Below are 17,351 nucleotides of genomic sequence, written 5' to 3'. Positions count from 1 at the left end.
TTGGGATGTGGGAATGATTTATGAATGAATGGCAAAGGAATACATAAAGTTACATATGTAATCAAGAATACTGATAATATGAAACATTTATTTCAGTTAATAAACAATTTATAATGTATATGTCATTTATATTATATTATATTAAAATTATATTTAAATTTTATTTAATTTAAATTTATACTATATTATATTAAAATTATATTTAATTAAAATATTAAAATGTTTAAGTTATATAACATAACTCATTCCTAATCAAAACTGTTACATTCATAATACTGACCCATCTTTCTCTTTGGATCCCATAGTCCTATTTTAATTTCTCTATGTCTTTCACCTCTGATTTTTTTTTCACTGCGGTCTTTAGAAAGATCCATTTGCTTATAAGACAGTAAACTGAAAGACAGACTACAGATTCATGGCAACTAGAACTTAAATCTTGACTTCACTGTTTTCATCTTGATCAAGTCATTTTAACCTCTCACTCTCATTTATAAAACTAGGTCATAAACAGTAGCTGAAATCGTTATGTTTTGCTCTGACAATATTGTCGTCACCATTACCTAGTTTCGGTAGTAGAGAAACAGGATGTATAAGCTAACTTAATTTTGGGGAGCAAGTAAACAGAAAGAAAATTGATTAAATCTATCTAGAATGATAGGTAACTTTCCTGTCTTGGTAAAATTAATCTGTGTCACATCATTTTTGCTTTACTATTGTGACATATGTGTAAGCTCCTAATCCCTGAGTCTAGCATATTATGCCCTGAAGCATGCATGAACACTAAATATGGTGAGCACAAGAATATTTGAATCCTTCAGGGAACAAAGACAAGACATATGAAAAATTTTTTGAGTTCCAAAGCTGATTCCTAGAGTTGATTCTTCCATTTTAAAATGACTTTACACTTCTAACTTCTCATTCCCATCATTTTAAATTGTAATCATAGCCACTATTTATTGAGCACCTATGTTATGCCAGACACTGTGCTAATAGCATCACAAACATTTATTTAATCTTCACAATAACACTATACGGTATTTTACAAATGAAGAAGCAGAACCAAAGGGGTCGAATTGTTTGCCCAACGGCAGTGTTAAGTCAGATTTCAATCCCAGGTCTGCAGGATTCCAAAGCCTGGCCTCTTCGGACTATACAACGCTGGAGCTCGGAAAAAAACTACCTTTGTGCCATCGTAGAGTTCAAGGGAATTGGAAAAATCCATGCTACTACAATGCACATCAAACATACTTTTCAGAAAATACAGAGCGAGCTTAGCAATGGCAAAGTTTCTATTGCTGCCGGCTAGGCAGGGAGATAACGAGAGAGGAAGCATTCTTCTTAGAAATATTTCAGGGAGGCTCCAGTTCAATTTGGAAATACCATCCAATCCTCCCTCTACCAGTGATGAATCGTGATCTGAAGGCCCCTCTAGGTAGCTTATTTTAAACTCTAGATGTTTTGAGAGACTAGAAACACCCTGGCCTTCATCACTGAAGAAAATAAGTCAAATCAACTCAAGACTTCAATCCGTCTTGACTGTTTTTATCAGCCAACATTTGAACAAATGACTTGCCACATGCTATATTTTCATCCCTAGCCCACTATCTCTCTAACAGTCAGCTGCCTCTCCCCTGCTTCCCACTATCTATTTAGCTTGTGGAGTGAATTATAGCATATTCCCTCTGAACAATGCACATCACCTGTATCCATTACTCTAGGAAGACATCCCTTCGTTGGACAGAAGAAAAAAAATCTCTGTATTTGGTATTTGTTTCCTTCTTTATACCAACCCAGAGAAAATGCATAATAGATATCTAATAATGCTGAGGACTAGATTTATATGTTAATTCCACGATAAATATTAGACATAAATTTAAAATAACTATGTCATATCCACAAGACATTTGCCACTTTCCTTCCTCAAAGAATTTAAAAGCTTACAATGCACACATTAGATGGGGAATGACGTGCAAAGGAACAAAATTAAAATTGAAAAGGAAATTAAGATGTCCATTTTAGCATTATTTATCATATTGAAAAATTAAAAATTAAATGTGGGCTGGGCACGGTTGCTCACGCCTGTAATCCCAGCACTTTGGGAGGCCAAGGCGGGCAGATCACGAGGTCAGGAGATCGACACCATCCTGGCTAACACGGTGAAACCCCGTCTCTACTAAAAATACAAAAAGAACTGGATGTGGTGGCGGGGGCCTGTAGTCCCAGCTAGGCAGGAGAATGATGTGAACCTGGGAGGCGGAGCTTGCAGTGAGCCGAGATGGTGCCACCGCACTCCAGCATGGGTGACAGAGCGAGACTCCGTCTCAAAAAAAAAAAAAAAAAAAAAAAATTAAATATTTGGCTATAATGTAATGACTAAATATAATGGTACTATTCACTCAGCAAAATACTGTGCAACCATTAAAGTATGTTAATAAATTATTTTTAATCTCATGAGTCACAGCAGAACATGAATTTATATATTAATTGAGAAAAGTAGAATTTGGAAGTTTATATACATAAATATAAATATATATATATAAATTCAAATATACGAAATTAGACATGCTGAGACAAAATACTGGAAGGCAAATCACTTCATTGGTAATAGTGGTTATGCCCAGATGACAGGCTGATACATGATTTTAAGTTTTTTCTTAATACTTTTTATACTTTCCACATTTTACTCCTTGAGTCGGTACAGCTTTTATAACAGGAAAAATTAATATTATGTATGCTTCAGTTTCCTTATCTGCAAAATGCGGATGATGATAATAACATACACCTCCTACAATATTTCTAGTACTTAAATGGAAAATGCTTTCAAAACTCCTGGCACTGTGTCTGGCATATGGAAGCACTCAACAAATAACAGGTGTTTCTTTTTTTTTTTTTAAAGAAATCATAGTGTGATTTAGTATATCAAATTTAATTTTCTTCTCTCTAGTTGTAGTTCATAGAAAATAATGATATTTCTAAGTGTCTGTGAAATAATAAGAAAAATATGAGACTTTTGCATATTCTATTCCATAAAACAATGATGGCAATGCTATGGTTCGTGAAAGGATTCAGGGTAGGCCTGAAAAGCAAAAGCAGGTTACACACACACACGCACGCACGCACGCACACAAACCATAAACACCTGTAGACACATACAATACCTACCTATATACACACACGTAAACACATGGCCACACACATCTGCACAACACATGCACACACAAAGCACAATACCACACACATACACGTTTAATATTCAGACAACACACACACAGACACACACAATATCCACACAGATACACACAATACATGCACTCACAAAATATAAAGCTGCAGGCACAACTAACGCACATACAGAAATCAAGAACACATGTAGAAACACACAATATCCACATACATACCTACCACAATTTTCAGCACCTGAGTAGACAGTACAAAGAATTTACTTCTGTCCTTTCTTGCCAAAACCTAAGCCCCTTTCTTCTGAAACTGTCTTATACATTTTTCTTAAAAATCTGTATTCACACATTCCCTTTAGTAAAATAAAGTGATGGTTCAACCCAAGATGCCGACGGATTATGTTTGCTCCCATCTTGAGCTCTACATTATGGATTCCTCATTCCACGTACAATAAAATCCATACCTAGGTCTGCATAGTTAGACTTGAAAAATTGCTTGCGTCCACAAAAGTACAGCTCGAAGTCAGTTTCGTTCGACCTGCGCAAAGTGTATCCATTTTCAAGAGCAGCAAAAGCATCACAGGTATAACGGTAGGTAATGAAACCATAGCTGTCTCTGAAATGGACAAAGAAGAGAAGTTCAAAGCTGGTTAAGAAGTATTAGCATACGGGACTGTAACCCTTTCTATTTTGTGAGACTTCTCCGGTGCCAACGTCTGAACCACTGCATCCATTTATCAGTGTGATTGTCCTGTCAAGCAGCTAAATACTTATTTCTGGGACAGGAAATCTCAACTAGAAAGATTAATAAATAGGGATGAAAGAAAATAAATAAGGTTCTGAACTCAACATGTCATCTGTCAAAGCACTTACATTGGCAACTCCCATTCCAGTAATCTTATGGCCATAATTTTTTACATACGTCAACTTCTAAACAAGAAATAATCTTGAAGATTCTCACCCATCGTCCCGCAGATTTACTGTGCACTCCTCAATTTCACCAAAAACTTCAAAACGGTCCCTCAGTTCTGTCCGTGTTGTGTCAGGTCTGATTTTACCAACATAAATCACACGGCGCTCTTCCTATGGGGGGAAGGAAGGAGAGAGTTTTGCTGGTTCTGGAGATGGGAAAAAAAGCTAACCCTCAGCTGGGCACTGTGGCTCACATCTGTAATCCCAGCACTTTGGGAGGTCGAGACAGGTGGATCTTGAGGTCAGGAGTTCAAGACCAGCCTGGCCAAGATGGTGACACCCTGTCTCTACTAAAAATACAAAAATCAGCCAGGCGTGGTGGTGGGCACCTGTAATCCCAGCTACTCAGGAGGCTGAGGCAGAGAATTGCTTGAACCCAGGAGGCAGAGGTTGCAGTGAGCCGAGATTGTGCCACTGCATGGGCTACAGAGTGAGACTCCATCTCAAAAAAAAAAAAAAGTTAACCCTCTAGAAACATTCATAAATGTATAATCATGCATAAGAAACCCCACTGAGCTTTGCAATTAGAGCAAAACATACACTACAATGAAAGGAAAGACTACATTTGAATCAAGTGTTAATTCCCATTTCTTTAGTATCAATCTCTTTGAACTCACATACATTCTTCTCTTCACCTCTACTCTTTTCTACCTTTCCTATATGTCTCTGTTCTACTCTCAGATGAATTTGATGTGTTAGAAAAGAAGTCTGTATAATGCACTCTTTTTTAAAATCATGGAACAATACCTATTAAATATTTGAACATTTGTGACTTGATTATTAATCAAAATTGTTATGAAACTGACCTGGCTTACAAAACTATTACATTTCTCATTAACTCAGAATTCTAATAATGAGATGAACAAATTCTGACGTCCTCAAAAGAGTGGTTCTTAAACTGTACTATAAATAAAAATTACTTGGGGTGCTGGTTAAAAATGCAAATTATTGGGCTTTATCCCAGTTGTACTATAAAAAAAAAAATGTAAGATAAGATTCTACAACCTTTATTTTTAACAAGCACACCCCAGCGATTTTGATGCAGGTGGTCCAAAGACAATAATTTAAGAAATAAAGTCTTAAAATGTAGGCCATTTTAAGCCATGAGTCTCCGAAGAGTAAGAGCTAAATAAAAGAGGCTATAAATTTCACTTTGCCAATAAATCCAGTCTTATTTTAGGAATAGACTAGGGGGGTGTGGCCTAATTTTCACAAGTGGAGTCAATATCATCATAATCTGAAAGTCATCAGTAATTTATAACCTACAAAATACAGGAATAATATTTTATAGCCTGAGGATAAATTCTTTTTTTAAGGCACAGCAATGCATTCTTAGTGTAGGAAGCAATCCTACATCTCTTGTTCCAAGAAGATAAGGCCAAAAGTTATGATGTCTCTCAAAGTTTTAAGAACATAAGGAGTTAATACAAAGAGTATGTTCACCAACTAGTTTGTTTGTATACTAAGGACAAACAAGGATAAAATGAATTTAAGTTTGCAGAGATTTAAGTTGGGTTGAAGCAAAGACTAGAAGCAGAGAACTGAGGCACAGACTTAACTTGCCCAAGAGTTTTCTTTGGATGTACTGAGAGTCCCTGGTCTTGGGTGATGAAAAGAATAATTCGGGCTGAAAGCAAAAAGATGCCCTGTCTTATTTACTGAATGGTTTTCATTTTCTTATGCCCAGTGTTTGGCCAAGAATCTGGTAAGAAGTAGGCACCCAACAAGCATTTGTGAAATGTAACTGAACAATTCGCAGACCCTATATTTTCCTGGATGATAAGCTTACCAATGTCTGGTCTTATTCTACCATATATAACATTCTTGCCTCTATTTTTTATTAGGAAAGTAATCCTAATGTCCACCTGAGGCTCAGGTGCAAATAATCAATTATCTACTTGACATTTCAGGTTGGTTGTGCCTGAGGAACCTCACACTACACCAACCTTACCGAAGCCCAACCCTCCAGCCTTGCCCTCTCCCCATTTGGTTCTTTCCCAGTGTTCTTGTATTAGTGAAATGAACACCATCCACCATTCCTTTAGGAAGGAATTTAAGTACCTCCCTTTACTCCTTTCTCTTGGTCCTCTCCACATGTCTAACTACTCATCAAGTCCTATTGATTTATTTCTCCTAAATCTCTCTCTAACCTATTTTCTTTATTCCATGTGTCCTAAGTCAAGCCTCCAGTTTCTCTTTCTGGACTAGTATAACAAAAAATCTCTTAATTTGGATCTGTGTCCACATTTATTCTTCTCCAATCTATTCTTCCATTGTTCTTAGGATAGTCTTTGCTAAGAAAACAGGAATCCAATGATGTCTATTAACTGATAAAACATTCCAAAGGCTTCTCACAACGTTTAATGAAAGATCTAAATCGTTAACAAGACCTACAAGGCCTGTGTGGTCTGGACCTGTTGTCATCACGGGCTTTTTCTCTCATATTGCATTCTTTCTGTGACTCTCTCTCCCAGCCACACTGAGCTTCTATTAGTCTAGTATATACTGTGCACCTTCCTTCCCAAGGCCTTTGCACATGCTCTTTCCCTGCTACTGGGACACCCTATTCACACTGCAGCATTCCCAAGCCTCTCACATACACACACTGTCTACAACAACCTTAAGCTCAACAATCACATTTTTTCTGAGACTTGCAATGATGTCAGAATTCCTATTAGTTGCTCTTATGGAAAACTCTCCTTTCCAGTTGTAATCAATAGTTTATCCACTGTTTAATGTCCACCTCCCCAGGATAATAAAAGATTCATGACAGTAGAGACCATATCTGTTCTCTTCACTACTGTATCAAAACATAAAGCATCAAAACATAACAGACTATCAATGAATATCTGTTGTAAAATCAATCAGTTATGCATCAATCAATCATCCTGAACACTCATCCCATTCCCTTCATTACATCAAAGATGCCTAAGTGTGGTCCTTATTCTGTAAGACTATCCGACACAAAGGAGAAGGAAAGTTAGATTTGATGCTTTATCACAGGAAAAAAAAAAAAAAAAAAAAAAGTTGCTCAGGGAGCTCAGTTGAGTGAAGAAACAAAGATTTCCATAACTTGTTTTTACAGATTTAAGTGTAAGAAGTAGCTACATGTTTGCAGCTACATGTTTGCAGGAATCTCACTCATAAAAATCACCTCTGATAATCAAAGGTAGGTAGGAGAAAACAAACAGTTGGTAAAACATAACTGTACTAACAATAGCTATTGAGACGAAATAAATGACCAGATGCAGCAGATAACCAATGCAGAGTAACTGCCTGATGCTCTTCCATGTATATTGTATGTCTCAATCAAAGGCTGTGATTGTGCCGCTTCAGAGCACCAGGCACATCCTGGCAGTCAGGAAGTAGAAATGGATGGAGAGGCACATCCCAGACCATCGATGCACACTTGAGCAAGGGAATCATAACACCACATTCCATTCTATTTACGCAGCCAGCTCTAGTCAAACAGCCAAATGTGATGGGACTGTTATCTAAACTTAAACTTCCTGGCGCCTGCTTTCATGGGTGTTAAGGAATTTTTTTTTTTTTTTTCAATGAGCCTTTCAGAAAAGTTACTACTGTATAGAGAGAAAGGGGGAAAATGCAGAAGTGAGGGAAAGAAATTGAGCCATTGCAAAGAAATTGCTCAACTACCATTATGGGAATAAACACAGCCTATGTATTCAAGGAAATTTGAAGTTAAAGTGAAAATCGACCATATGTATGCCCATATGCAGACATACTGGGACAGTCTCTGAATTGCAGCTTTATACAAAGTTGTATGCAACAACGATCCCATACAAAATATAAACCAGAGGACCTTTTATAATGGATACTGATACATTCTACAGTAAAAAGAAGATATAACCTAGAGGAGAGAAACAGGAAACCGAAGGGGTGTTCCACAATTACTTGAATTGCCTATTTTTCTACCTCTCTTTTTATGAAGCACAGGAATGGGGCCATGCCTCACTACTTTACAAAGATCAGAGATTGGATACATGCTGAAATGCTTATTTGAGAAAATTATTGAAGTGCTTGATTTTCCTACTGCTAAAAACGAAAATAAAAGGCATCCAAACGCCTAGAAAGCAAAGACAAAAATCTTTCCAAGATTGGCCGAAATGTCTAGCAAAGAACTGATTCTTTTAAACATGTTGCAGTTGTATTAGACAGATGAATAGATTTGATATCTTTAAAAAACTTTAACATTTGCAGCCAATTTTTCAAGACATTAATTTCTAAACAGGAGATGAAAGGAAAAGAAATCAAAATGCTTAATAACATTTTCAACTTCTTAAAGGCTTGGAGGAACTCTAAACCTTTGGAAACAGCTCCTTGAAAAATGATTTTCAGACCAGTTTTCACTATTGAGGAGGATGGAACATCTGTCAAATAACTTTTAGCTTCAGTTTTCACAAAAGCTAGTATGCTGATGGGGTGGATAATAAAATTGAAGACTTACGTTGCATTAACAGCTATAGTAAATCCTCATTATACCAAAACACGGCGGATAAATAAACAAAAAAATGACTGAATTAACTGACTTCACATTACTAAAATCTTTATCAAAAAGAGTCTAGAGCTTCCCAGTTACTGGAGGAAAACATACAGTGGTTGTTTCTCATCAAATAAACTACTCCTGATAAAAGGGGTTTGACTAAGAAAAGAGAAAAGGTAGCAGAGAAATGAACATTTGTTGAATTCTTATCTATGCCAAGTAAGGCATTTGATGCTTTTTAATGGGTGATCTCTTAAAATGTTCTATTATGCTAGGTAACAAGGAAGAGCTTGATATAATGTAGATTTTAGCTCTCTCTACGTTTGCAAGTCAGAATAATGTAAAAATCTTTTTTTCTATGCTAAGGAAACTACATAACAACTTTGGCAGTGAAATACTGGTGTTCATTCCTAGATTAGCTGTAACCTGACTGCCTCAAAAACTGCAAAGACATTATAAATACCATTGAGTATATGGTGTATTCCAACTAAAAGAAAAGGTGAGTGGAGTGGAAGGTCATGGAAAGGTGCAGATAGAAAGAAATACCAAGATTGTAAAAAAGGCTAAAAATGTCTTGCTGTTAATATTGATTATCTAACCTAATTCAGTAGGTATTCAATAAATGCCTACTAGTAGGTGGTGTTCTTAGACAAAAAACAAAATTGTAGCATTAAACTTTTCCAAAGTGTCCCCCATTCATGTACCGTGTGCTACTATCCCTGCTTAGCGTCTAAGGCTGGTTAATGTGAATAAGTCCAGGTTAGTCTACTTAAGAGGTAAGATGCAAATAAAAGCTAACATGCAAGTAAACATACTGGTAAGTCAGAAAACATGAAAACTATAGAATAAGAGTATGCATAACTACTTTTTAAAAAAGCTTCACTGAAGTATAATTGATATATCAAAAAATTGTACATATTAAACATATACATTTTGATGAGTTTGGACATATGCCTATATCCTTGATGCCATCATCACAATCATGGTACTATATGTATTTATCACCTTCAAAATGTATTTGCATTCTTTTGTGTTTTTTTTTTCTCTTTTTTTTCTGTGTGTGTGTGTGTGTGTGTGTGAATAATATGAAATTTATCCTCTCAACATTTTTAAAGTGTACAATAGCATAGTTAACTATAGGTACTATGTTGTATAATAGATCTCTAGAATTTATTCATCTTGCCATAAAACTGAACATTTCTAAATATTGAACTTAGAGTTATAATATAACATATACTCACCCACATAAAATATCTCTTTAAAGAGGCTTGAATAGAAAGCTATTTCATTTTCTCCAAAAAAGATTAATTCTGAGCACTGTGGGAGGCCAAGGAGGGCAGATCATGAGGTCAGGAGATCAAGACTATCCTGGCTAACACGGTAAAACCCCATCTCTACTAAAAATACAAAAAAATTAGCCAGGCGTGGTGGCGGGTGCCTGTAGTCCCAGCTACTTGGGAGGCTGAGGCAGGAGAATGGCGTGAACCCGGGAGGCGGAGCTTGCAGTGAGCCGAGATTGCGCCACTACACTCCAGCCTGGGTGACAGAGCAAGACTCCGTCCCAAAAAAAAAAAAAGGAATAACTCTGAGTAATTGCACAATTTCTTTTCATTCCATTTGGAAGAAGTTTATAATTATCAGTAGCAATACACTGTCCCTGGCTTCTGAGCTGGACACTGACCAATTGAGAAGTAAAGTAGCAGTCATTGCTGCCCGAGCACATCTGGTTTTGGTTTTAAGTGCTGAGCCGTATCATAATGTCTAGATTTGCCCTTTAAATTAACATCCCATTATCATGTTTTCTGGCAGAAAACTGTACAGATTGCAAATGGAGTTGGACTTAGAACTCCACAAGAAATTAGAGCAGTGACAGTTTAGACATTAAGTACTAAACTCTGGCTTGCAGAGTCCCAATATAACCTGAATTATTTCAAGCTTATGAGTCTGAGAAAGGCAGAAAGTGAATTGCTTTTTGAGAAAGAGTCTGGATGGAAATTACAGGAAAGTGCCAACCGAAACAATGGTAACATTCAACCACAATATATGGTTTTGCATTGGTAATTACTAATTATTAGCATTCTCTTTGCTTTTGGATTTGGTTCACTCAACTTGGGCTGAATTAGGATTTTAGAAACATAAGCAATGAAAAGTTTACAGATCTCCTAAAACACCTCCTACTTATGGAACTCAAAATAGAAGTAATGCAGACAAAGGTTTATAAAGATGCCTTTAATTTTGTAAAATAACAATTATTAAATTTCTAAAGTGTTTTTTTTTTTCCATTGCCTTTTGGAGCCTCTGTTTTTCTGGTTCCCTAAATATATGATTGCTTTGATTAATGGATAACCCAACACTGCACCCAAGATATCTTAGATGTAATTTACTTCTTACTCATTACTTTAAGGGTGTTTCAAAAATTGAAAGAACATCACCTACCTGACCAACTTAGGTCTGGACTGTTCTCGTTCCCTTAGCTCTTCCATGTATGAATTCTCAAGTTAATTTTTTCAAATCAGTTAAAAATCATTGCATGTATCCCTGCACTCAAGTCCATAAAAATATACTTTGGGGATGCATTATGGCGCTAGAAAGCCAACCATTTGGAGGAAGGAAATCAATCCAAAAAATTCATGTGGGTAAACTCATTAAATAGTTCCACGATGCCTTCAAGACAGATTTCAAAATCTTTAGCATGAATTATAAGACCCTTTATGCTGCCTTCCACTGTTCCCTCTAGAGTTATTTCTTGCCCCTCTTGTGTCCCAGTGTTCTAATTAAATGACTAGTAGTTTCTCAATATACCTTATTCTTTTTTAGAGACTTAGTATAAGCTATAGCCTCTGTCTAAAACAGCAATGTCCAGTAATAATACAGTGTAGTATATGTCATTTAAAATTTTCTAAGAGCCACATTTAAAAAAGTAAAAATATGAAAAATTCAATGTTAATAATATATTGTATTGGGCTCAACATGTCCAACTATTATATCATTTTGTGATTGATATAAAAAGATTAATGAAGTATTGTACACTATTTTTTATACCAAGTCTTCTAAATCCAATCACACAGTACACCGTAATATAACCCAATCAAATTAGCCATGTGGCTAAAGGCTACCATGTTGGACACTGCAGGGGGAGAAAACCTTTGTCCTTTCTCCCTTTAGGATTTGGATCAATCTCACCCTGTCTGAAGTTCTCCTTCATACACAGATCTGGGTGCCCCCTAGTATACTACCACAACAGTGCCACAGATGCACCCCTTATAATAGCACTTATCACACTGTATTGCCTGTTTGTGTATCTTTGTCTGCCAGTAGAGTTGAAGTTCCTTGGATACAGGGACCACGTCTTTCCTAATTTTATATCCCAACCACATGGCAGATATTTATTCCAGAAAGAGCTATGAGTTTTCACTCATGTTCAATAGAAATAGCATGTAATTATCCAAGTGGAAATTGGTTAAACAGTAAGTCCCAAATCTTTATTAAGCACTTATCACTTATAGTTCACTCTGTTAGTAAACAATCTCTATGTTCTAGGTTTCCTTCAATCTACTTTTCAAAAACAAAAATGAACTTTAAAGTCAAAATTCTCACAAATGTCTAGTTAATGTAAAATGATTTAATATAAACCAAGTTGACACGTATTACAAGTGTGCTTTGGAAGAGAATTGATACAGATTATTTTCATCTAAGAATTAACAGAGGAACTAGTCAACATTTGTAACACAAAGGGACAATAGGGTAGCATCTGCTTCCCAGCTGAGGCTGGTCACCCTCAGGGTGCTTTTGTTTCATCTAGACCAATGACACTACTTGCTCTATTTGTAAAGGGTCAAACTAGCAACAAAAAAGACACCTCCCTTCCTTTCTTTGTTAATATCTGGCACTTAATCATCTTTAGAAGGCATAAAATAAATACACGTCATTTATTTACATACTTTTGATTAAAATATTAATCTGGCTTTAGTTATAACTATGTTGTGTCTTGGCCATATAAGCAAATTTATGATGAAACTATTAATCTTTCTCTTTAATGTCCTATTTTGGGGGGAAAAAATGAAGGATTTTATAAAATATAAATTTGCAAACACCAAAATAGTCATTTTCCTACATGCTTGCTCAGCATGATTTTCTTTTGTAATGATTATAATGTGCCATATTAAAAGGCTTTGTAAATTATATGGCACTATATAAATGTGAGTTATTATAATTATTGAATACACCATTAATTAAATACAGTGACATTAGAAAAATTGAATTTTAATTTTCATTAGTCTTCATAAGTGTTAACTAATGACACTTTGGCAAATCTTAATATCACTGCTCATTTGGAAGTTGAGAAAAATGTGGCAAATTGTTGTAATTTGCAAAATGCCTTTGATTCAGTCTTAGGTAGATTCAAAGTTAAATGGCAGCAAACCCTCCAAAACTTTGGCCCGCGTGTTCAATTACTTCTCCCTTCTTTCTCCTTAAATGCCTGTGTTGAGCAAATCTCTCATTTAACCTTTATCCTCCAGCTGGTAACTGTTGGCCAATGCTTGATTTTGATTCCATTAGTCAGCTCTTTTATACAGGTTTTGCAAAGTTGTGTTGATGTTAGTGAGTTTTCTTAAAGATAACATATAAATCTAACCTTTACAGTCAAAAATCATTTCCCTAAGCCGTGGCTAGCTTAGATGCAAGATATGTCAAAAGCTGATCTTCACTGAGTTAACTCTGAGTGGCTAGCACAGACAGGCAGCAGCTGCACTGAATAAAAGCAGTGCTATATCTCATTGATTAGTCATGGTTCCCTAGAGCACCATGTCAGAAAAGATCGTAAGACTCTGAGGGGGCTCAATGGAAAAGAGTTCCATTATCGATTAGGAATGTCTGCCATGGGCATGGGCTGGATTTTGACAACTGGACTGCCTTATTTTTGCCATCCAAAGTCTAGGTTGATAAACAGCAGTAGGGAGCTGGGGTAAAGCCTACCTACTAGTCAGCAGTTGCTGAAAATGAGTACTGATCTTCAGAGAGCAAACAAATATAACATAACCTGGATCTTTACACAGAAGGGTCAGCACTGTCTCTATGTCAAGTGAATATAATACCCCCTTGTAAGTGGTGCTGAAATCCATAAAATGTCACTGAAAAGTAGTTCGTAAGAAATGTAGGTGTGTCAACTACCCAGTTAGATGGCGACCATCACACAGAAGGTGATGACTTTCTTTTTTTTTTTTTAATACAGAGTCTCACTCTGTCACCCAGGCTGGAGTTCAGTGATGCAATCTCAGCTCATTGCAACCTCTACCTCCCCAGTTCAAGCAATTCTCCTGCCTTAGCCTCCCAGGTAGCTGGGATTACAGGCATGTGCCACCACGCCTGGCTAATTTGTGTATTTTTAGTACAGACAAGGTTTCCTGTCTCCTATGTTATTTCCTGTTTTCTATGTTGGCCAGACTGGTCTCAAACTTCTGGCCTTAAGTGATCCAACCGCCTTGGCCTCCCAAAGTGCTGGAATTACAGGCGTGAGCCATTGCGCCCGGCCAGAAATGACTTTCTTAGCAACTCTTCCTCCCCTGCCTCTTTTAAATCCAACTTGAACTCAGTCTCTTCATGGACAATTTAAGTCTCCTGCTGGCCAAAAAGACAAAACCTGAAACAAGATAGCAATCCCTCCTCATTTTCCACTCAAAGAGAGAAGTAACAGGAAACAGAAAGAAAAACTCATCCTGTGACCAGAAAGAACCAATATCTGACCGAAAAAAAAAAATCTCTGCTCCCTCCATTTTTCAAAACAGAAGGTGAAAACAGTAACGAACTTCAAAATGAAACTGTGAGTGAGAAATATACTGACTTAAACATTTTGTTTTCCAATAAGTTAGGTCAACGGGGACTGAAGACTTACGGATATTTTAAAGCCAAAAGGCTGAAAATGGCCTGTTCTAACAAACTAACAAAGACTTAGCTTTTGTTTATTTTCTAATCTATCACCAAAAAAAGCACACAGAAAAAGAAAAAACCCTACTTTAAAATAAAAGTGAGCTCCAGGCCACTTACAATTGCCTTCTGCCTCTGCCTCTCCCTTTGTTTGGCCCTCTCAGACTCTCGCTTCTCATACTCTCTGCGATATTCTTCCCTCTTCAGCCTCTCGTGCTGATACTCCTCGTAGCTGTCATACCTGGGAAACATAACTTCATCACTAAGTCAACCACCTCAATTTGCATAAGCAAAATGAATAATAATATGGGGAGGGGTGTAGGGTTTTGGAGAACATCTTGTCATCTCAAGGAGGGGATAAAGGGAGCCGAAGGAAAATGACATGCCTCATTACCTGGGCCGACGGCTGTAGGGCGATCTTGAGCGTGACCTCACATACAAGGGAGAATTTCGGTGCGTGCGGTGTCTGTAGTGGCTTGACTCATAGTAATAGCAGGATCTGCGACAGATGAGAAAAACAAAAAGGGCATTTGCAACTGCCACTTAACCCAAGTTTATTGGAACTGTGGAGCATCCTCTGGGACACTGTGTTACAGAGACTGGCTTGTTCTTCCCAGCTACTAGTGAGATTTCCCAGTGACAGTTGGTGATCAGCTAGTCAGCTTAGAGGACTGGGAGTGATGTGCTCTCTCTCAGCGTCTCTTATTGATGTTAACACTGAGCACCAGGTCTGGTACACTGTCAGCTTTATCTTGCATGGATCTCCACTATCCTGGCACAGGGCAGCTCTCCAGGTAATGGAAAAAGTTAGATGAGCAAGTTTCTTAACAAATTACTCTCTCTGATAGGACTGGCTCAAGGCACTGTGCTCAGAGCTGACAGATTTAAGAGAACGTGGAGAGAGATGTGAGGGTAACATCATTCTCGTTAGTTCCAGCAGCGCCAGAATTTCAGTGGTCAGGGGCCGGAATGGCTACAGATTTCAAATTTTTATTTGTATTTTATTTTGTTTACTTCTTAGGAACACCTTGTGTGTTATTAGGGTTTTGCCAAGGTTTACCTTGAAGAGGATCTACTGCCTGGGGACCTTGATCTTGACCTGGAATATGGTGATCGGGAACACGACCTGTGTCGAGAAAAGGACCTTGAACGAGAGCGCATCCTTTGGGGTCTTTGAGAAAATAAGGATTTGGGTGGTGACACGGAATCTCTACATGGAGAGTTAAAAGAAGAGCAAGAAGGAGACACATTGAACAATGAATAGGATTGCGTGCCATCCCAAGGGTAGCTCAGTTTATCACTTTCATCTTCGCTGTCATCAAACAGGCCATCCATGGCTAGTCCTGAATTTATAAACATAGGTAGTTTGGAGAATTGTTCATTACTGAAATCACTGTCCCTCAGTTCACTGGTCTTGTCTGCTTCGTCGTCAAAAACAGCTTGACTGGGATGACCGAAGTGCTTGTTCAGCTCGGCTCGGATTTCCTGGTCTTGGAGCTGTTTTCTTGTGCTGCAAGGAGAGACCTGCTTGCTTGCCTCCGAAGTCTCTCTCAGGTAGCACTGGTCTGAATCTGTGGAAGAACAAATCTGCCCCTGCCAATCAGAGGAGACATCTTTATTTTCTAGTTGTCTAGAGTCTTGGAGCTCCTGTGATATATTAATGAGTATTTCCGTTTTGGAATTAATTGACTGGCAATAGTCATGGTCACCAAACAGCCGTAGACTGTGCCGCTTGGTCTTCCTTTCCTCGTGTCCACCAGTGAGCACTGAGGACTTGCTGAGTTGTGCATACAACTCGGATTGCTCCGGCCCTTTCTTGGTGGAGTTATTGCCTTGTGTACCAGAAGACTCACTGTACCGGGGCTTCTTTGATGGTGGTGGCACCACAGTCTTGCAAGAGGACTTCAGCTTTGGAGAAGCCCTAAAAGGGTTATCTTGGTTGGCTTTATGAGGAGGAGTGGTGGGTGGAGTTAGGCCTAAGGCAAAAATTAAAAAAAAAAAAAAAAAAAAGAGAGAGAGAAAGAGAAAAGAGACAGAGATAATGTTCTTAAATGCCAAGACACGTTTCTAAATTTTCCAAGATTTCAAACAAGGGTTTAAACTGAGTGCAGAAGAAGGAAACTAATTTCATGACAAGGCCTGAAAGACTGACTCATCCCCTAAGCCTCTGTCACCAAGAAAAGATGGATCTACAGTGCTGAACAGGAGTTTTGTATTTCAAACACCAACGCTAACAAATCCTGCTTCCCAGAAAACATGAACACATCACCCCTGGCCTGCACGGAACTAGGCATTATTACCAAAGCTGGCATTGTCAAGGGGATTGTGTGGGCTGCTTTATGGAAAATTAACAAAGTGGGACTGAGGAATCACAGAATAGCCTTGGTAGCATTTGTCTGCAAAGAACATTGCAGAGGATGCAAGCAGCTCAGGGGTCTTTGTCCAATCAAGAGAATCTACCCTTGGAGCCAAGGAATTAACCAACTTAAAAAAAAAAAAAAAAAAAGATGAGATGACACCTTCAAAGTAAGTTCAGTGAAATACGACAGCCAAATGCAGGGACCTAGAGCAACTCTACAACTTAACGGCAGTGATTCTTTGTCGCCACAGTTCATTAACCTAGTAAACCATGGCTAATGTAGGCATAATACATTCTTGTAAGCATAACTAATACATTCTGTCTAAAATATGGTTCTGCAACAGAAACCTAAGTGAACAGTAACACTAAATATCGCAGTGCCAGCCGACCATTTTATATAGAGCACAACATAAGG

At 37.7% G+C, this 17,351-nt stretch overlaps 1 protein-coding gene across 2 annotated transcripts in view; it reads right to left on the bottom strand.

Annotated features, from left to right (window-relative positions):
• Positions 1 to 17,351, bottom strand: part of PPARGC1A (PPARG coactivator 1 alpha) — a 478,094-nt gene that overhangs the window by 6,327 nt on the left and 454,416 nt on the right. For both annotated transcript variants that reach the window (XM_038008650.2, XM_008017746.3), the window contains exons 8-12: positions 15,638 to 16,553; positions 14,972 to 15,076; positions 14,698 to 14,818; positions 4,138 to 4,259; positions 3,641 to 3,792 (exon numbers count right to left, since the gene is read on the bottom strand). In XM_038008650.2, coding sequence (XP_037864578.1) covers positions 3,641 to 3,792; positions 4,138 to 4,259; positions 14,698 to 14,818; positions 14,972 to 15,076; positions 15,638 to 16,553 — 1,416 coding nt within the window. The remainder of the gene's footprint in view (positions 1 to 3,640; positions 3,793 to 4,137; positions 4,260 to 14,697; positions 14,819 to 14,971; positions 15,077 to 15,637; positions 16,554 to 17,351) is intronic.

The sequence above is a fragment of the Chlorocebus sabaeus genome, chromosome 27, assembly GCF_047675955.1.
Source record: "Chlorocebus sabaeus isolate Y175 chromosome 27, mChlSab1.0.hap1, whole genome shotgun sequence".
Classification (NCBI taxonomy): Eukaryota; Metazoa; Chordata; class Mammalia; order Primates; family Cercopithecidae; genus Chlorocebus; species Chlorocebus sabaeus.
This window is presented reverse-complemented; position numbering and strand designations above follow the sequence as displayed.